The sequence below is a fragment of the Ammospiza nelsoni genome, chromosome 3 (assembly GCF_027579445.1).
Source record: "Ammospiza nelsoni isolate bAmmNel1 chromosome 3, bAmmNel1.pri, whole genome shotgun sequence".
Taxonomy (NCBI): Eukaryota; Metazoa; Chordata; class Aves; order Passeriformes; family Passerellidae; genus Ammospiza; species Ammospiza nelsoni.
The window spans coordinates 37,315,339-37,336,523 of record NC_080635.1 but is presented as its reverse complement, the minus strand read 5'-3'; the positions used below and the strand labels follow the sequence as shown (position 1 = coordinate 37,336,523).

General features: G+C 41.9%; 1 protein-coding gene across 1 annotated transcript; it reads left to right on the top strand.

Moving 5' to 3' along the window:
* The first annotated feature begins 4,020 nt into the window (after positions 1-4,020).
* On the top strand, positions 4,021-20,887 carry FAM98A (family with sequence similarity 98 member A). Its single transcript, XM_059468625.1, has 9 exons — positions 4,021-4,118; positions 4,320-4,398; positions 7,280-7,428; positions 8,897-9,031; positions 11,907-12,091; positions 13,509-13,589; positions 14,902-15,018; positions 17,426-17,593; positions 19,023-20,887. Exons 2-9 carry the CDS (start codon positions 4,346-4,348, stop codon positions 19,773-19,775), a joined length of 1,641 nt encoding a protein of 546 aa, XP_059324608.1. The 5' UTR covers positions 4,021-4,118; positions 4,320-4,345; the 3' UTR covers positions 19,776-20,887.
* Positions 20,888-21,185: the final 298 nt, after the last annotated feature.

Sequence of the window (21,185 nt, the reverse complement as noted above, 5' to 3'; positions counted from 1 at the left end):
CCACTCTACACTTGTGTGTTTCATGCTGTTCTGCAAGTACAGATTTCATATTTCATGTCTCTGTCATGGGATTTTTGACAGCCACAGAGCCAACCTGAGATGGGGTGGTGTAAACCATGTGAAAATAATTAGTCTGTAATGAAACCAAGTCTGCCTTAGAGTTGTTGGTTTTGGCTAGCTTTCTTATGGAAGTGAGGTTTAAACCATCAGGGTGTGTGTCTTCAGTGACCTGGGCAAGTCCAACAACCCACCTGCACATTGGTGCCAGGTTCTTTTGGTGCAAAGCTGAAGGAGGGGCTACAGCCTAACTTTATTAGCTGTGAGAGAATATGCACAGGAGGAAGTTGTTTATCTTCAGTCAGAGCTTACAGCATCTCAAACAGCAAAACCAATCAATCACAAAAGGCAAGTACACAGGAAAGCAAGTGTCTTTGTTTAATGACAACTGGCATCCAAGCAGGGGAGCACCTCACACCTCTCAGAATAAGTATATCTCAGGCCATGCATGGGCTGCCAACTTCCTTACCCTCTACTAACAGCCTGGGAGCACCTGACCAATATCCACCACACACAGCCCCATCCCTCCAGGGCTGAAGGGGCCAGGAGGAGTTTACAGGGGTCCCATGAAGAGGACAGCAGCAGTCTGGGCTGGTTTGCTTCTTCCCATAGGAGAAACCAGTAGTACCTGGCTTTTCCAGTGGTGGCACAGTGCAGGGAGTCACGTATGGCTCCAGCCAGGATGCTGCAGTCCAGCTGCCTGAGGGACACTGGACTCCAGTGTTCCAGCTCTCTGTGAGTGAGGGAAGTAGGTGTAACAAACCTACCCCAGGGAGAGAACAACCCAAGGGGAGCTGAGCTCAGTTCTGCAGCTTGACAAGTCTGCAGAGCCTTGTGTAACCTAAGGAAATCTGCCCCAGTTACAGCCCTTCCCTGAGCCAAAAGCCCAAGAGGTTGCTGCTTTCAGAAGTAACCTGTCTGCAGAGCTCTGCATCTCACTGTGCAACAGCAAACTGCTCAAGACAATATAATTTTGTTCAAGAAGCACTTGTACTCAAAAACTGTCCAGTGTCAAAATTAATTTCTTCTAGGGGGGCCAGGATGCTGCACAGTGGCTGTTCACACCTCCCACGCTTCCACAATTTGCATGGTGAAAAACCCTATGTAGATTGGAAAAGAAAAAATCATGACTGGTAAGAGACAATGACAAAGCGAAGCTCTCATCCCTTTCCCCAGGAGAAAACTGTAGCTGCCTGCTCGAGGTTAGCATCACACCTCCAACTGTTCTTCTCTCCAGCCACAAAATCCTTGTGTTTTTCAAGAAACTGCTGGTCCTCACAGCACAGAAGGGACATAAAAGCAGTTATGGAACTGAGTGATAAGACTGGAGAAAATGCCTTCCAAACTGTCCCTACCCTGCAGTGTTGGCACAACTGAACCAAGAGAGAATTACATTTATTTGTTTCAGCAGGCAGATGTCATCAGCTGGGTGCCAAGATGAATATGGCCCTTCTGTGCCAATGCTTATCTGAGCAGTAAATATAAGATGACAGCAAATGTCCTCATGAAATTAGCACAAAATCCTTGCTTCTCAACGTGTGCAGATTCGGGAGTGGACACAGGAACAGTGTCAATGTGTCAAAATGAATTATTTCATGTACTGCTTGCTCCTCTGAATGCTTTTAAACCCTATATTTAGAAAAGATAAAAGAAGATTCAGAAATAAGGGCTAACCATTATCATGACCATGAGCAGTTGAGCAGGGTCAGACTGTGGACTTACTGCCCAGATTTGTACACTTCCACAAATGCAAGCAAGGTGAACATAACCATTACATAAAAATAAAAGACCTCCAAAAGTAAAACAACAAAACAAAAACCAAACAGAATCCCCAAGTCAACCAAACAAGCAAAAGGTCACAAGCTTTAAGCAGCAGTGTTGAATTTGTGAGGAAAATCCCAATTGCCCAGATCTCCAGTTTAGACTGTCCACCCAGGCAAGGCTCCCAAGCACAACACCTGAGATGCTTTGAATCGAAAATGAATGGACTAAAGGAAAATCAGGTCATTCTCCCATCCCAGCAGTGATTAAGCAGCTTGCCAGAACTCTTTATTTCTTTTTGTTTTAAAAAACTGAAGCAGGCTGTGGCTACACTGTACTAACCACTATGCAACTGGAAGCAAATACACAAAGCAGAATGCTTGCATTATTCCTTTGACACTAGGCTTTTAGTCTTTAGGAGGCAATTTTCCTCCAAATGTGTAGACTGACATGTCTTTAGTAATAGAACTGGTGCCTAAGATCCCTACTCTTTATCCTCCTTTACCTTCAGGCTACAAGATCCTTCATATTTTGAGTGCAGCTTTTCTGCTTTGTGCCTGCCAAGGGCAGTTTCACCAAGAACAGGACTCCCCTCCTGCAGCATCAGCTCACTGCTGGTGACAGACTGGCATCATTTTTGGCACTAGTGGTTTTGGCTTTCCCTAGCATGCTGTAACCATCCCAACACATCCTTTTAGCTGTGCCTGCTTTCCTGATGTGCATTCTGTGGGTCTGCTGTGTCCTGGGCAGGCTGGCAGGGCTGCAGGGAGCGGGCAGGATCATCCCCTGTGGCCGCACAACTGAGCTCACTTTCCTGGGCATGGATCTGCACCCACGGGCACGGCTTTCCCTCTGTGAAAAAAGCCAGTCACTTCTTTTTAAAATTTTAAAAGTTTAATAGTAATGAAATGGTTACAAAAATAACAATATAATTAGAGTAATAAAAATTTTGGACAATTTGAATTAGGACAATACGAGACAATAGAAACAAAGAGTTACGGACATCTGAGTACCTTTTTCTGGACAGCATAAGCCCAAAAAAGAACACACGTTAACAGAGGATTAACTCTTAAAAACAATAGCCTGTTGCATATTCATACATCTCATACACGATGCATAAATTCCATTCAAACACAGGATTTCGTCTGGTCAGCGTCAACTTCTTCCTCTTAATCCTGACGGCGTCTTCAGAGATGAGCGAGGCAGGAAGAAGTTCATTTCTTCTGATAATGAAGCAATAAATTCTCTTTCTCTGAAAGATTTCGGTGTCCTGTGGCTGCTGTCTCACTGCGAGTCCTTTCTTTAAAAAAGTATCCTACATGGCATAGTTTCTATTTTAACCTTATGTTATAACCTAAAACTATATTTAACACACTACTTAAGAAAATTAATACAGTATAACTTTCTAACACAACACATATAATATTTTAATATTTGCAAGAAGCCAATCACACAATACGCATTTTTCACACCTCGGAGCACGCTGAGCAACTGGAAAGAGTGAACGCTGTTACATCCCTCCCCTGCCTCCCGAATTTAAAATATTTTTTTAGGAAGCCTACCCAGCGTCGCTTCCAGGAGTTTCTGTGGTCGGGCAGGCTCAGCCCGCGCAGCGCTGCCTTCAGCGCCCCTGAACGCCACGGCCCGGCCGGGACACTCCTGCACCCCGCGCCGCCAGGCCACGGAGCAGAGGGACAAACGAGACCCGCGGATTCCATTTAGCAATTGAACTGAAACGGCTTCCATTTATTGATTTTATGATTTTATTGATTTTATTTGGCACCCGGCGCCCTCGGCGAAAGGCTGTGTCGCGCGCAAGGCATGCCGGGATTTGTGGTCCTGGCCGTGGCGCGGCGTCCTGGCAGGTGGGGACGCACTCTCGCTCTCTGACGCGGTTTGACCCTTCCGCCGCCCCGTCCTCTACCCCTGCCCCGCCCGTTGCCGCGACGCCACTGGCCGTAGCACATTCCTGCGCGGGCTGCGCGGCGGCGAGGGAGGAGTCCTGCTTCCGGGTCTGCCCGCGCCGGCGCCTGAACACAAACGTGAGATCCTTGGTTCGTCCCGGGCTCCTCTCCCACAAAAACCGGCCGTTCTCTGGTCTCGCACCCGCGTCCCACTTTAGCAAAGGTACTCCGGTCGGCAGATAGGCGGAGACCGCCGCGGACGGAGGGGGCGCCCATCAGGCACCGGGGAGGGCGGCCCTAGAGAAGCCGGGTGAAGAGGGAGGCCGGGGGCCTGCGGCGCCGCGCTCCCCGCCCTGAGATGCCAACCCGGCAGTCGGCGGCGCAGCTGCGAGCGCGGTGCGTGGGGCCGGGGCTCGGGGCGCCGGGCGGGCATGGGCGGCGCGGGGACAGGAGCTGCGGCACCGGGAGCGCTGCCTCGCCGCACGGCACGGGGTGAGAGCTGAGTCTCCCCCACGAGGCCGGGATGGGCGGGAGGAGGGAGGAATGGCGGGCGGTGGGAGTGCGAGTACCGGTAGCGCTGAGTGCCGTGTCGCGCAGGTCCACCCGTCGTGCCCCGCCGCAGGATGGAGTTCGAGCTCCTGGAGAACGATGTGCTGGAGTCGCTGGAGGACCTGGGGTACGAGTCCGGGGCTGGGGGTGCGGGCCGGGAGCGGAGGGCGGCCCCCGCACGGACAAGCGCCGCTGTCCGCCTCGCACAGGCGGGGCCGCCCCGCTCCGGAGGGCCGCGGCTCGGGGCAGCGCCTGGAACGGCCCCTTTGGGTCAGAGCCGCCCCAGAGCCGGGTGGTGATGGCGCCCCAAGGCAGCCGGGCTGGCTTTCAGCTGCACGGCCCTGGCCAGTGAGTCCCTACTCCGTGCGAGCTGACCCCCTGATTCTGGGATGCCGCATGGTCTCTTGCTGCTCTGTTCTGCACAGCGGCCCTAGCTGAGGGTGGGACAGCATAAAGAGATACCTCAGACAGTAAGAAAACTTTCAGGCTTCATATTGGTTTTGGGGAGGGAAGAGTAAAAAGAATTTCAAAAGAATTGCAAATGAGCAAGTGTTTTTCTTCTTTACATTTTTTAAAGGGTAATATAGCTCAAGAGCCTTTTGCTGTGTAAACCTGTTACTTTGTCAGAGTCAGGATAGGTTGCATAGGTATGAAAGGGAGAGCGTGGAGAACACGTCCTGCTGTAGGCTACCATGGCTGTAAACTGTAGAGCTCAGGACAGGCAGCTACTATTTCACCTCTACTGCTGGTTGCATGTACACAGCTGTATTTACTGACATTGGCCCCATTCCCATAAATCACTTTGTGGCTAGAGTCATTATGCTCCAGCAAAGATTGTATTTCCAGGCTAGGTTAGTGATAGTTGCAAAGCTTGACAAATAGGCTTCTGTCTTAGCAGCTATTTCTCTGACTGAAATGTGAAAAGGCAGCTCTGCCACAATGACTGACTTCTTTTTACTGTCATGTGTTTAAAAGGATACTAGTGGCTTGAAGGAGTTGTGATTTGTGCAGTTATAGACAGAAAGCATTGTTGATTTCTGTTATTACATAAATAGGTAAAGCAAACAGTGGAAGTAGTTGAACAAGTAAGTTATATGAAGCAAAATTGACAACAGTGAAAAAGAAAAAATTTGAAGGATGAAAGACACAAGACCTCGGCAACATTGGTAACAACTGGGAAACTATTGCATGTGTCTAAAGGAATTCTGATTCTTGCTGTCTGGAAAGACTGGGGTGTTTGAGGCTTTCTGCTTTGGGAGTAGCTCTGTGGTCTTCATGGTTCAACTTACTTTTGTTCATCAGATACTGGAGATATTCCTAATATATCACTTGATCTTTTTTTTCTCATAGCATTACATGTTAGAGAGCTGTTTCTTTTTGTAGTTGTGCTCGAGGTGTTCAGATGGTGGCCTCTTGACTTGTGCATCAGTTTGCTGAACTGTTGAAAAAGCAAACAGATGGGATAGTACAATGTTACCCAAGAGAGCATAGCTCTGGAACACGTGCCATTGGCAGAAACATAAGGAAAAAGCTGCTTGCAGTTAGGAATCTGCAAGTTGGATTATTGGCCAGATTGATATGTAGCTGAAGTCATAATTTTAAGAAATAACACGCTCAAGATATTACCTCTGTTAAAGAAAAATTGTAGAAAAGATGCCTCTAGAAGATCTGAGCAGGGACTGAAATCCCAGTCCTGCCAAAACAAAAGGCTTGCCATTGCTTCCTTTCTACTTTGACCTATAACTGGATGATGCTTCTGTTCTGAGCCCCAGATGTTCCCAGACCTACACACGTAGGCCTGAGACGTCTGTGGGGTGGGACTGGAGCTTGCTCTGATTATCCTCTGGAAGCATCCAGCCTACTGTGGTCATGCAGTAGGGCTGTAATACATGAGATTACAGCTTCCCACCTGCTGCCAGTAGATTAACTGTGGCACCATCAAGCTGCTCTGTGAGGTAAAAGTTATTTTTGAGTGTGGCTTCTTCATCTTCCTTGGCTGAAGTAACAGGCCACTAGAGTGAAGGCCAAATCCTTTGTGTGTGGTATTAAGCACAGGAACAGAGTGAGGAAAGTTACATTTCATTTTGAGATGCTTTTTTATTGCTGAGGTTTGCCAAGAGTTGCTGGACTTGTTGGATTGTTGTGACGTGATGGGTGACTTTATCTGGAAGTTCCCAAGAGAGATTTCATTTGGTTATGAGCACTCTTGGATGTCTGTCTCTTTTGGGGGCAGTATATCAAAATAATATTATACATGTTTTTCCTAAAATACTGAGGTAAACTCTGACTTGTGTTTCTACCTGGTTGATAAGGCAGCCTTCTCCCTACTCTTCACTCTCCCTCTGAGAGATTATCAGTACACAGATGTCCTGAAAGCTGTGTTTTCTAAGATCTCATCTATAAACTCATGTTTTCTTACATTAGGTCTGATTTTTGGCTTATTTTGCTTATCTAAAGAACCATTAATTTTTCTTGTGTATATTTAGGGAGGTTGGTTTTTCAAGAGATGATATTTTTATGCAGATCACTTTTGTAATATTTCTATCAAAGGCTTTGTTTTGTAAGGAGCCCTTTCATACATGATAGGAAGTGACAGAAAAGATGCACTTGTTCAGCAGTAATTATCCCACATGGAGAGCTCAGGAAGGATTCCTTGGGACTGCAGTTGCCCGGGATAGGTCTGTTGTCAGTAACATCTTCGGGAGGTGTAGGCAGAGCAGTTGCCACTGTACATGGTAACATTCTCCGGGAGGAAACCTTTGATGATGATATTTTGTGACACAGTCTCTGTGATGGTAAGTTAAGGTGCACACAAGTTCTGAGTTTGCTCTGATGTTTTCAGTGTGGTTCTTGCTACAGTTCAGTCCAGGAATCACCATTCCATGAGATCAGCACTGCAGATGTGTTGTGGTTGTCGCTCTCAGTATGTATCCAGCATAAAATAAATCTGTCCAAGGACACTGGTCCCAGCAGAGATGAATAAACTGTGCTTTTGTTTTCCCTCTCAGTTACAAAGGTCCCTTGTTAGACGACGGCGCGCTGGCTCAGGCGGTCTCCCATGGAGCCAGCTCCCCTGAATTCACCAAACTCTGCGCTTGGCTGGTGTCTGAGTTACGGCTCTTCTGTAAACTGGAGGAGAACGTGCAGGCAACCAACAGTAAGTAGTCATAACTCCACACAAACATGCACTTAGTGTGTGTTCCTGCAGGCCACAGAGATTAGGGCTGGCCATATCTCTTGTACCAGAGAGTGTTGTCTGCACACTGCCAGATTTTGGACATTTTCCACCTCAAGTTTGCCTGATGAACAGCCAGCAGAGGTTGAAATAATAGTGGTGATCAAAGAGTCTTTCTTCTGAAATCAGCTTTTTCTGTTAATTTTTCAACCATATTGTTTTTTAAAGTTCTTTGATGGATTTAGGGAAGCATTAATGCTAGTGGGGTTTTTACTAGATTGTGAGAATACTTTTATTTCAATGCTTCTATTTGTAATTTTGATGTCAGTATACTACTGTTCAAGGTAATGTTCTTGTGACTACAGTAACCATATCTTCGTTTTACTGTTAGTTCCCTTAAGTCTGTGCTTGCTATGAGTTTTTGAGAAGGAGCCTGAAAATGATTGGTTTTCATTTTGGTAGAGGAATAAAACCATAGCTTTCAGAAAAAAAAAGTTAATTTTGGTTAGTTAGTCATGACAATCTACAGCTTAAATTATTAAATTGGTGTGATAACCCACATTCCTGAATATCTAATATATTAACTCATAATGCCTTTATGAGCTTAACTTTGTATTTACTCAGTGGCCAAAGGTTGCTGCCTTTTACCTCAACATCTGTTACTTTCCTTTCTCTCTGTTTTTGACATATTCATTCTTTCTTCTTTGAGTGTATTTCCTATTCTTTCTCTGTAACAATACAGTATCTCACCCCTTCTAGTAGTACAAGGTTCCTATGTTTTGTTTTATGTAAAGATACAATCCAGAAGTCTTCAAACACCTATCTCAAGTACTTTAAACACAGTGACAGAAACATGTTAGCTGGAGTACCATGAAGTCCTACCTTCATTTTGTATGTCTTTGATTTAGGAATAACAGACATTTGGGGGTGAAGTCTCTTTCCAAAAGATAAAAAAATGTTATTTCTCATCACTGCCTTTTTTACCTAACAGATTCTGATAAGTTTCATTAATTTTTGACAGAAATATCAGTCAAAAGTTTGGTTTATGTGACTTCCTTATTTTTAAAGGGTATCAATATGAAATAAAATCAGTTGACAAATGTGAGCTTACAGGGAGAAAGAATAGAAAAAAGTGAGAACTCATAAGCCACATTTATTATTCACAATAGTTTTTAATGTCCCCTTTCATTATAGAAGTTGCCAGTGTCTGTTGTAGCTTGGAAAAGCTGTCAGTGAAACATAATTTTATATTAATGGAGCATATCATGGATCCAAACAGGTTGTGCTGTGTCTTGGAGGAATCCAGCAAATGCACTTGGCCTCCATTAAAAATGGGTCTTAATGTTAAATAGCAACTTGAGCAAAATATTTTTTTTTAAATAGCTAATTCATTCTAATCATACCCCCTATATATTAGCAGTGAGTGAATTATTATTATTTTCTTTTTAAGGTCCAAATGAAGCAGAAGAATTTCAGCTTGAAATGAGTGGGCTGCTGTCTGAAATGAACTGTCCATATGCATCATTAACATCAGGAGATGTGACAAAACGCCTTCATAATCAAAAGAACTGTCTCTTGCTGCTTAGTAAGTTAAAAGGGTGCTCGCAAGCAAACCTGATTTTCTGCAAGATTTATAGTATTGTTTCTTACACTTAATGAGGTACTGGTTTCTTTACCACAATGTACTGCACTGTAGATACAGTAAAAATAATGCATATTTTTAGGTAATTTACAGCATCAGAGTATTATACTTGTGGGTTTACCAGTCAATATGTACCCAGTATATGAGGGAAAATACTTTGAATGTTAACCTTTTTGATATTCATGAGCAAAAAGGCTGTCCTATCACTTCTTAGAAGGCACAATAAAGAAGGAGTTATTTGAAGACTTCTGCCAGAGTTTAGCCACTGAACTCTACTTAGCATGGTTGTAAAAATGACCACTAACATCAGATGGATCATAATTTTAGAGGCTCCCAGTGTGATGACTTGCAAGGTGCAACAAAACTTGCATTTTCCTACACTGACAGCAGTTGGAATTGTTATGAAGGAGAGAATGTTTTATCCCAGCTCCCAGTTCTTTTGATCAACATCCTTAGTAAATAGCTTCACTGTTAATTTCCTTTCAATCAGCAGAAAGCAACATTAGCAATGGTGATGTCTTTCCTTTTCCACTCATCAGATCTCAATAGCTGAATTGTTTTTTTTCTCCTTATGAATGTTAGAGGAGAAGAAATATTACTTGAATTTGTAAAAGGTGTGTGATATTAATTCACATTACAATAAAAAAAATCAGCTTGAGTTAGAAACTGTAGTGCTAATTTTAACCTAATTTTAAAATCAAGATGAGGTAATGTTTTATTTGCTTCCTCAGTTGCTGCTGGGTCTTTTAACTTTTCAAAACAGAAATTTAGTTCTGCCTTCTTCTGAGATACAAGAAATTATTTACAGAGTGGATTCCTGTATTTCAGCAATAGGAGAAAGATGATTAGGTTTAATCTGAGTATTTCTTATAGTATGTTTATAAATGTCAGATGAAGTGAGGTAGTTGTTTCATTGGAATAGTTTGTAGCTCAAACAATCTTCTCTTCAGCTTGTTTTCTGTAAGCCAAGCCGTTCAATAAATTTGGCTTGTCTGTGACACACAGTTTATCCCAGAAGTCCTTTGGGATGTACATTTTGGTAATATAAGGCCGTGTTCAGGAGCTGAACTCTGGTATCCCATCTGGCAGGAATGCTGTGTTTACTGTCAAATGTGAAATTGCAGTAGTGCCAAATTCCTTTTTTGTGTACCACCATAGCGGCATAGCTTTCTGTAGCTGTGTTAAGTGAACTTATTAGGTATCCTCTTGCATGTGAGCCATAAAACTAGTTTTTTTTCAGGAGAAACAGGATAACCCTGTAGTGAAATGCCAGGGTATTTTACATTTTAATGAAATGCAGCACAGTTTGTCACTTGGAAGATGTAGCAGTATTGCTGGGAGATGAAAGCACCAAACAAACCCAAGTAATTAGGATTGATTGTCCTAATATGCAGCATCACTAGAATACAATGTTAGGCACTAGCATCTGCAAAACAGAAAGTACAAGAGTTTCAGGCTGGTTCAGAAAAGTTGTGGAAAAAAAGAATGGCTATCTGAAGAACATTCATCTTTGTGATAGACTTTAAAATTTCTGTCCTTGTTAGGGGAGGTTGAAGATAGCTTAAATATGATCTCTAAATTTTTGAGACAAAATTCTCCTGCTAGTTTCTTTTTCAGTAGGCCTGAAAAGAGTGTAAATAATTGAAAGCTCAATTAAGAAAAACCTGTATAAAGTGTTGCTGAAAGAACTTACAAAGGATACTTCACTGTTTTATGTATTTTAAGAGTTTTTTTATTTATAAGGTATTCTGTATCTTTAGCAGATGACATTCTAGTGATCATTAAAATGCTGTGTTCTTTTCTTAATCTTTTTATCTGTCCCAGTTTTACAAATAATAAGCTTCTTTTGTGTATCTGTGGGTTTACTTCCCTGCTCACAAGTGTGTCTGCAGTATCAGTTTTTCTTATTTTTAGAAGTGTTTATGTATATTATTGCTATGGTCACTCACTATGATTAATGAGAAAAGTATTGTTAAACTTGTGCTTTTTTTAAAATTCAAACCTTAAAGTTTTGACACCTGCAAACAAAGGCTGTTTATATAATTGTAAATTTATATCACTGTAAATGACATCTGATGTTGAAATTCTGGGTATATACTGTGTTCAGAAATTGTAATTTTTATTTTTCTCTTTTTGTTCAATGGAGTTACAATGTAATGGTAGGCTCTTACAGTTCTGATATTGAAGAAAATTTCAGCCATTCTAGCTTCTATTTCATCATTACAGCCTTCCTTTCTGAAGTTATTGTAAACATGAATTCTCAACAGTACTTCTCAGTGGGATTATTCTTCCACTCCACATTTTGGAGAAGTAGAGGAGATTCATCTGACATTTCACTTCTCTCTACTCGTTACCTTGCTTGTTTCCTAGAGCCTCAAGAAGTGCTTGCTTGTCTTCCCTAAAATACACATCTCAGTCCCTCATCCTGCTTGTTTCCATGTTCCTAATTTCCTGTCTTTGCTGGGCAAAACCTGAAGGAAAAGAGCTGTGCTCTGTTGAACTTTGGGATTAATACTTGCTGGAATCATAGGGATTTTTTCCAGCCTTTAATTGGTTGAACTAAACCTGTCCTCTGTTTGTTGTGTTTCTAGCACCGAACTCAGTAATTGTAAATATGAGTGCCCTTGAAGATACAAGAAAATTTAAGATACAAGATATCTTGAAGATACAAGAAATTTTGTAGATACAAAATTTCTATCCTTCCTTCTATCTAAAACAGTCAATTTGCACATGTGTTGGTTGTAAGCACTTGAGTTTTCACTGGCTCTAAAATAACTCTTTAATATCTGATTGTCAAATCTAATTTTTCTTACCCCAGCATACCTCATCTCAGAACTGGAAGCTGCCAGAATGCTGTGTGTGAATGCCCCTCCTAAAAAAGCCCAGGAAGGGGGTGGCAGTGAAGTCTTTCAGGAGCTGAAAGGCATCTGCATTGCTTTAGGCATGTCCAAGCCTCCCGCCAACATAACGATGTTCCAGTTCTTCAGCGGAATTGAAAAAAAAGTAAGATCCAAAGGAAGAAAAGTTTGAATATTTATGATGTTGTTGTTTTGATGGAAAATAGTTCTGCTACCTGGGTGAGATTTGTCTCTTGTGAAATTCCAGTGTTTGAATTGTGAAGTAGAGTACATGTGTTTTACTGCATATTCTGAAATTCTGAAAATTATTTTGAAAGCTTTTTCCGTGCCAAGGCATGAGGTCAGGGACCGTTGCTATCCTCACTTTTCAGGGTGACTGGTCTAGGTTTTGATGCATCACTTGTTGCAGAAGATATAGAAAATGCTAATCTTAGGCCTCAGGAAGGATGTTAAACAGAAATGTTTTTCAAGAAATACACCTAAACAAATTTGTATGGGAACCTAATGTTTAAAGATGTTTTGGTTAAAAGGTGGTGTAGCAAAAGTAAAACTTAACACCTTCTCCCTAAGACTTCATAATTTCTTGTGATTCCATTTATTTTTATTCCTTGCATGTGTGTGTTCTCCAGGATTTTGTGATTTTTTAAAAATAAATTTACTTCTGAGTAACTTTTATAAATCAGAGAAATTAAATTGAGTAGACTGTCCAATGCACAGACCAATGGTTGGGGACAGAAAGCTTTTAAATCACTTTTAGTGACTTAATTTGCAGGATAGGGGAGAGCAGAACAGCAGATAAGGGTTGTCTTCTGCTGTTCCCTAACTTTAAAGAACAGATATGGGTCCCTTCCAGTGCAGAATATTCTGTGATTACAAAGCTCCCCAAAACAGTGCTATTTGAAAGCACTTAGGTTTAAAATCTTGAATAAATTTGGCTCAGTATCATTGGAAAACCAGGTCACTGAATGTGTTAGATCACATTGCTGGAATGAACAGGTTGGTGGTTTTTTCCCAAACTGCTTTGGAAGTTTGTCACTGCCACTCCATGACTTCCCCCTTGAAGTCCTTAGAAATTTTGAGATGAGATAGATAATTTGTACCCAAACTCCTGAAATGCAAGATAGTTAAAATTTCATACTAAAGATTTTTCTCCTTTTGATTGTAAAGAGGGGTCTTTCTTTGTATCATTTTACATTTTACATAATCTTAAAATAAGCTTTTTGATACAAATGTGGGTTCTTTTCTGGATTAAAGAGATGATGTTTATATAATAATCCTTATGGCTTAAAGAGTAGCAGTACCTCATGGTGTCTTTGTTTTTACTGCTGATCTATTATACAGTCCCTTCTCTTAATTTTTAAATAATTATAGCTGAGACTACCAGAAATCTAAAAACAGTTACTTTCCAGAAGAAGTATGCTTGGCTCTTTGTTCCAGAGAAAATAACTTGATATTGGGGGTTGCTGTGTCATGCCTTTCACTGTCCAACAGTCCTCTCCTTTAATTTGAATCTTAAACTAATTTTTTTGCCAAAGCTTATATTTTTACATGTCTCCTAACAGCTGAAGGAAACTCTAGCAAAGGTTCCACCTAATCATGTTGGAAAACCTTTATTAAAGAAACAACTGGGACCAGCTCACTGGGTGAGTAGTTGCAGGTATTAAAGCCCATTTCCCCTTTTCAAGTGTACAAAGTATTGATCCTGTGTGTTGCAAAATGATTTTTTCTCTTTCTGAATATGAGAAGATAATTTCTTGCAGTATAATGTAAATGTTGGTGCACTAAATGTACAGCAGCTGATAAGATCTTAGACTCATGAATCTCTAGGTCCAGGTGCAGGTTAAACCTTTCCAAAATGAGAGACCTGCAGTGGTGGTACTGACCAGCATGCTTGTGCAGTAGCTTAAGCCTTCCTCTTCTGCCCTTTACCAGCCCTGTCTGTGTGTCCTCGTCCTGCTGAGATGGTGGCATGTCTGCTTCTGGGGCTTCCTTTTAGCTAAGCTGTGGGTCTGTTCATAATGTCCCCCTCTTTTTGTCACTTGGAGTAGTCTGCTTCCTTCACAGCTTCTCCAAGAGGCAGTGAGTATGCAGGTAGGGGCTGGGAAAGACATTATACACCTAGGCTGCAGAGCTGTGATCTTCTCCAGCTGGGATTTGTCACCTGCTGTGCTAGGAGCCTGGTGCCTGGGTTAGTCACTGCTGCTTCACCAAGCTCACAGCTATGGCTGCTGCTGCAAGGCTTCAGGTCTCTCTTGTCTGTCTAACTTAAATCTGAAGCACTTAAGTGGTGAATCTTCCCCCAGCAGCCTGCTTCCTTCAGTGCTTGTATTGTTGAGACTGAAAGTAGGCGCTGCTGCCCTCCCTCCAGCCAGGCCTCTTTAAATGCACATCAATATAAATATGCTGTAATGGTGCATATCTCACCTGCTGCTCTAACTAAACACTGTGTGCTACTAGCTGTTTCTCATGATGATCTTTTCCTGTAGAGCACTTTGTTGTTTTGCCTGTATGCCGACTGTGCTTTAATCAAGATCCTCTTGCAGTACTGTACTTACTTTCAGTCCTTTATCTTTGCTCTATCTTTATCCTTAAGCTTTCTACTTTTTAAGAAGGCACGAACATCCTGTTTCTTAGAAGTTACGTATACCCTTGCTTCAGCTTGTTGCCTGTAGTATCTTCTCACCTTTGTTTCTCTGTCCTGATGGATGTTGAGAAGTGCCTCAGCAGTGTGTGCAGTTTTTGTGCTGTTAGAAATGGTAGAAGGCTGAACATGAGCCATGGAAGCTTCAGGAAAATAACATCAGCAGGCACAGCTTGGCTGTGAGTCCATTTGACAAGGTAGATAATTGCAATCTTAAGCCATGCATATTATCTGTGTTAAACTCTCTTCCATCCACATAGTTTATGAAGTAGAAACACTTTAATCTATAGATTGTTTGCAAATTTTTGTTTCAGGAAAAAATTGAAGCAATTAATCAAGCCATAGCCAACGAATACGAAGTCCGAAGAAAACTGTTAGTCAAACGTTTGGATGTTACTGTGCAATCCTTCGGCTGGTCAGACAGAGCTAAGGTACAGACTTGCTGTGAAGTCCTAGTTGATGGTAACACTTTATTATAAGTATCTCTGGAAAACTGCATCATTGTTTTGTCCTTCATGAGCTAGAAACAATCACGGGAGTTGTCTGGCTTTGTTTTGATTTTCTAAAGAGATTTATGACAATGGAAGAGGAGTAAAAATATTTTACTTAAAACTCTTGGATTTTAAATCAGTCTGTAAAATGAGAAGTCAGACTGTGTGTTGCCACACACCAAAGCCACTGGAAAAAGTAGAGATTACTGATCCAACCATGTTCAGAGTACCATAATGTGAACCATTAAGTACTGTGTCTTGTGTGATGGTAGAAAAGCACCTTCCTGTTGACCATCCCTTATCTTACTTTGTGCTGTCCAGAGCAGTCAGATTTCCTTAACTCTAAGTGTGTCTGCAGTCACAACTCCACAGATGCAGATGAGAAAAGCTGCTAAGTCACTACTTGTTCTTACCTTATAGACAGAGTAATGCTTTATGTGCTTCTTTTGTCTTTGAACTGTGCAAGTGGCTGTGACATGAGATCTGTTCTCCCTTGAGTACATGATACATATTCTGCTTTTAGGAATAATTACAGGATTTCCCTATGTCTCAGACAGAAATTACAAGGTTTTAAAAAATAGTACATATAATTTATTTTCCAGGACTAAACCAGATGTGCTAACATGGTGTTAAGTATACTGCTGACAGTGCTTGAGACAGTTACTAGTGCTAAACTGTGACACATAGAATCATTGAGTGTTTTTTCTTCATAAATGCTTTTTCAAAAAGCAGCTATACTTTAATAATAAACTGTGACCTCTCTGTCCCATTTTGTTTCATCATCTGAGTAGGGCTTCTAATGGTGTACTCTTTCTTCAGGCTTTTTAGTAGATGACTGAAGAACTATCTGATAGTTTAAATACTTTAATAGTATTTAAATAGTAAAAGTGAATAAAAATGAGCAAAAGGGTGAATTATGTTTTTACAAGAGGGATTTCTAATTGTGTTACAGCTTTGGCATCTTTATCCATGTGGTTTTGTGTTTTTTCCTAGGAATTATCAGATACTTTTGAACTTGACTAGTTAAAATATTTTCACAAAACCCACAAATTGTGTATATGCATTTATATATGTTAAAATGCAAATTTTTTTTTGAAGCACAACAATACAAATTTGGAGAATGTTGCTGTAGTATTCCAGACACACAAAAGAGTTTGTTTTAACAGTAAGTTTTAGAAATATGATAATTTTATTTTTATTTGAAAAGTATCAGAATATAATCATATGACTAAATAGCCACTTCTCCAGATAGTGGAAACACCAGGGAAAAAACCCTTGCAGTCCACTATTAGGGATTTCTTTTAACTTAAAATTTCAATTTTCACCTAAAACAGTATCATAGGACCAAAATCTTGTGCTCAGAGCTCAGTCAAACTTACCAGGGAAAAACACACAAGTACTAGAAAAACACACTGGCGAATACTTTTGCTTCTCCTACCTTTAGCCAGGTCTATATCCCAGTTTTCTGCCTTTGGATGGAAAACAAGATTTTTTAGGATTTTAAAATGTGCTTCTAAGTTTTTGCACTGTTAATATATGTTGGAAAACCTGGTTTGCCTGTTCCCACTGCCATCATCTGCATTCAGATGGCAGTCTGCATCTCCTGACTGCATCACACACTACACTCTGTTGATGACTGAAGAGCGCTGTAACTTGTGTAGTAACTCGTGTGTGGTAGCACAGATTTGTCCTGTGTCTCAGCTGGAAAACTTTTGAGGTGTTCAAGAATGCCTTGTATGTAATGTCTCTTCCTCTACTGCCTTTCAGCATTAACCACTCTGGCTAAGTTGAGTGTAGGATCTCATTTCTAGCTCTGCCAGGCCCTCTTGGTGCCTTGTCTTTGTGACAAAGCTGACAGGAATGTAGGGTGAAATGAGGTAACAGGACCTTTTTCTGCTGATAACTGCTGGAGATGGGGTGATGCTGGCCCAGCTGGAATGGGTGCAGGTCAGGGTGAAGGCACAAATGGGGTCTGGAGGCTAAACACAAATGTGTTTCACTTTCAGTGGCTTCTGGATTTTAGTAGTAATTCATGTAACTATATGGCACACTTCTGTTCTGTGTTTGCCTGGAAGTAATACAGTCTGATGTGTATGTTGAAATTGTCAGCTCGTTGGTGTCTTGGCATTTCAGTCAGAATTGTGTTTCCTATTTACTTAAGAAATTAATGTGACAAATGCTAGTTTGATTGAAGTAATCCTCAGTTATAAAGTGGTTATCACTGATTTTATATTAACTTTTTGTTTTATTTGCAGTAGTGGCCTGTTATTCAGTGCTGATTTAATTCTTTTCATGAGATGTCCCATTGTTTTAACTGAGTGAGTTTTATTTTTCTTTGCTCCAACAGAGTCAAACAGAAAAACTGGCTAAAGTCTACCAGCCAAAACGTGCCCTCTTATCTACTAAGTGCACTATATCAATTGCAAATCTCTTGGCAGCTCGGCAGGATCTGTCCAAGATTATGAGAACAAGCAGTGGATCCATCCGAGAGAAGACTGCATGTGCCATTAATAAGGTACCTTTGGGGACAAATGTCTTGTTCTTTTAGGAATATTTAAGTAACTTGAATGTGGTAATAAATCCTATTTTTTTTTCAGGATTGTAAGTGGAATTTGGAAATAAAGGATAAGAAACTTGGTGTTTACGTATTGCAGATAATGCATCAGTAGACTATGGATAGTGCAGTTTCAGCTTTTGAGGTTCTCAGTGTCCCTTCTTTGGGGCAGTAAAAATTGCTGAAATACCTTGGATTGCTTACAGTGGGAGTAGACCTGCTCTGTCTAGCCAGAATTACAAAAGCCATTACTCCACTGCTGCCTGATTCTGCCACCATGTCTAAAATAACATCTACATAGTAACTCTGTTTCTGGTCTGTGTTAATAGAATGTACTAAGATCACAAGGGAAGGATCCCACAAATTAAACTGCCCTGGGTACACAAATAGATTACAATCAAGTGTATAGTTCTAATAATGACATAGGAGAAACATGACTTAGACTAAACAACTTCCCTTGTTTCAAAAATTATGATTTTACAAGAGTAATAGGCTCAAAAAAAATCTATGTGCTGAACTTGCAGCTCAGTAGCTATGTACAGCAGCATACTTGGTGCTTTACAATTGTGGGAGTAGGTGCATGCTCTTCTACCTTTTGAGTACCAACTGTACCTCTGGTAAAGTTCTAATTAATTTAGGAGGGAACAGTGGTGTGGTGATTTGGCCACAGCCCATCCAACCCTAATAATTTCTGCACCTTTTTAGTGTTGTTGGTGTGAAAGAAATTATGTAGTAAGACAGGTTGACCCTATCATCAGACTGTATGTCTGCAGTACTGCCCTGCTGCTGATGTATAATCTGTTAACTTATGTCCATTATCAATATTAAATGTTTTCCAAAACAGTAGCATAAAATAGCAAAGTGGCCTACTTCCATTGAAGCTCCTTTGTTATATTTCTTCAAAACTTCAAGCAGTACAAATGTCCTGTCCCATTTTGCCTTGCTAAATTTTTAAGGTCACACCATCCTTAGACAGGTAAAGACCTCTAGAGTCTTGTTGTCTCACACCTGTCTGTTGTTAAGTTTCTCCATATCCTCACTGAAAAATAGAATTTTTTGCCCCTTATTTAGCAAGTCAATGGCTTCTGCAGGAACTCAGAGCACTAGTTAGGAGAGAGAGTGTGTTACACTGTACTTGTGCTTATTTGAGTTTAGCACCCTGCATTAATGAAGAGTTAAATGAAAGACTGTGTTGGTGCTGCCCATGGTGATGTGCCTGCTGTTTGACTTGTCTTGTTAGCAGTCCTTCAGAGGGCTGTCAGATTCAAACACAAAATTTGCCTGGATGTAAAAACCTTGGAGTGGGTGCTGCCTGTGGCGTGTCTCAGTAGATGTGACTCTTGTGTGAGGTGTCACAACTCCTATGGCAGTTTTCCCTTTCCCTTTGCAGGTGCTAATGGGCAGAGTGCCTGACAGAGGAGGAAGGCCCAATGAAATAGAACCTCCACCTCCTGAGATGCCACCGTGGCAGAAAAGACCAGAGGGTGGCTCACAGCAAGGCGGTGGCAGAGGAGGCAGAGGTGGCTACGACTCTTCCTACGGAGGGCGGGGAGGTTACGACCACGGGGGTCACGACCGAGGAGGAAGAGGAGGCTACGAGTCATCGTACGGAGGGCGAGGAGGTCACGAACAAGGGAGCCATGATCGAGGGGGACGAGGAGGACGTGGTGGTTATGATCATGGTGGCCGAGGAGGAGGAAGAGGAAACAAGTTTCAAGGAGGCTGGACAGATGGCGGAAGTGGTGGCTACCAGGATGGCGGCTACAGGGAGAGCAACTACAGAGATGCAGGTTTTCAAACAGGTGGCTACCATGGTGGTGGTGGCTACCAAGGAGGAGGCTATGGTGGCTACCAGTCATCTTCTTATTCTGGAAGTGGCTACCAGGGGGGTGGTGGTGGTGGTGGTTACCAGCAAGACAACAGATACCAAGATGGCGGGTCCCACAGTGACCGAGGGGGTGGCCGTGGAGGAGGGAGGGGCGGCCGTGGCGGGCGCGGTGGCCGAGGAGGTCAAGGAGGCGGCTGGGGGGGCAGAGGTGGACAGAACTTTAATCAAGGAGGGCAGTTTGAGCAGCACTTCCAGCATGGAGGTTATCAGTATAATCAATCTGGCTTTGGACAAGGAAGACACTTCACCAGCTGAGGCTGCTAAAAATTTACACTTCAGCAGAGCTCACATAATAGAAACCTGGTTTCAGAGGCCTGACTTAAATGCTGCTTGAATTAGTACAGGTTTGTACACAGCAGGTAGAATCTCTTTGGGTGGGATGTTTTGCATAGAGCAAAGCACAATTTTGTGTAGACCTCCCCACCCACCTCTGCCTGTCTGAATGAAAGACATTGTCACTACCCCCTGCACCCTAAACATCAATTAATAGCCATGCTTTTTGGACGTTGGACTGGTTCCCTCTGCTCAAAACACTTTTGTTCTAAATATGCCTGCTGTGTTTGCCTTCTATTTTGATTTGGAGAAATACCAAGACCTGACAAATTTGTCTGTTATAGTACACACTAGAACTTCTGCATTTTTCCCCCAAATCATTGTTGAGTTACATGTTCTAAACCAGTCTGGAGTGTTGCTTTTTTTCTCGCTGACCTCTTGTTTCAGTCACGATGCTGTTACAGTGCGTGTGTGTGCGCACAGGGAACTCTGACAAACGGGGTTTTGTATTATCTGAGCTCTACTGTGGATGCCATGTTCAGTAGCCTTATCTCCTGCTAAACCACCTTTTCCCACCTGCTCAACAATGAAGACTGACCACCGCCAAAATCTGCAAAGATCATTTCAAACTAAGCTAAATTGTGAACGATAGTGTGTGTAGGCCTGTAGTTAGGTGTAGCAATTCAAACTGACCTGCATCCATCCAAAACAAGTTGCTCCTCCTCCAAACCTAATTTTTACTTGAAATCAGCTAGAAGAAATGACAAACTGAAGTTTATTTTATTTACAAGTTCAATTCCACTGGCTCAGCAAATCTAGGGCAATTTGTTTTGGGGGTTGTCTTTTTAAAGAAATGCACTACGGCCTGGGAAGATTAGTTCCTGCCTGGAGGAAGCCCTTTTATTATTGCTGCAGAAAACAAAACCTGGCTGAGTTTGGTGTTCTAATGTTTGGGTTTTTTTCTTTACTGAAAGCCACATAATGCTTCTTGCTGGGTTTTTTGTGTACATAAACATTGTCAAAAAGCTGTGAAAGAAAATGGCTGAAGGTGTGCTGTTGTATAAAAGGTGAGCAATAAAAGTATCTGTATGTTCTGTTTGTTTTAGTTTCTTTTCCTTGACAGTAAAAAGCAGTTGCTACAGTAGCTGGGAATTCATGGAGATTTCTGTCTTCATCTCTTTTTTTATTGTAACCTATTTTATATTTTGTAGTTGTCCCAGCTGTACCTTGCATTCTGCCCTTTGAGAGGCTGTCAGAACAGCAGCAGGTGGGAGGAACTGATCTTCAGTTCATCTGACTTTTGTTCTGTTCCTCTCTCTGACCTGGTGTAGCAGCTTGTAGTACTCTCTTGCTGTGTAAAGTTATTCTTAGGTTCTGTGAGCACGTCTCCCA

What these genes read in the sequence shown, in the direction of transcription:
- FAM98A (XM_059468625.1), top strand. Translation starts at nt 4,346, where the DNA reads ATGGAGTTCGAGCTCCTGGAGAACGATGTGCTGGAGTCGCTGGAGGAC. An exon ending in GAGTCGCTGGAGGACCTGGG is followed by an intron (nt 4,399 to 7,279) that starts GTACGAGTCCGG and finishes TTTCCCTCTCAG; the next exon opens with TTACAAAGGTCCCTTGTTAG. An exon ending in CTGCATGTGCCATTAATAAG is followed by an intron (nt 17,594 to 19,022) that starts GTACCTTTGGGG and finishes TTCCCTTTGCAG; the next exon opens with GTGCTAATGGGCAGAGTGCC.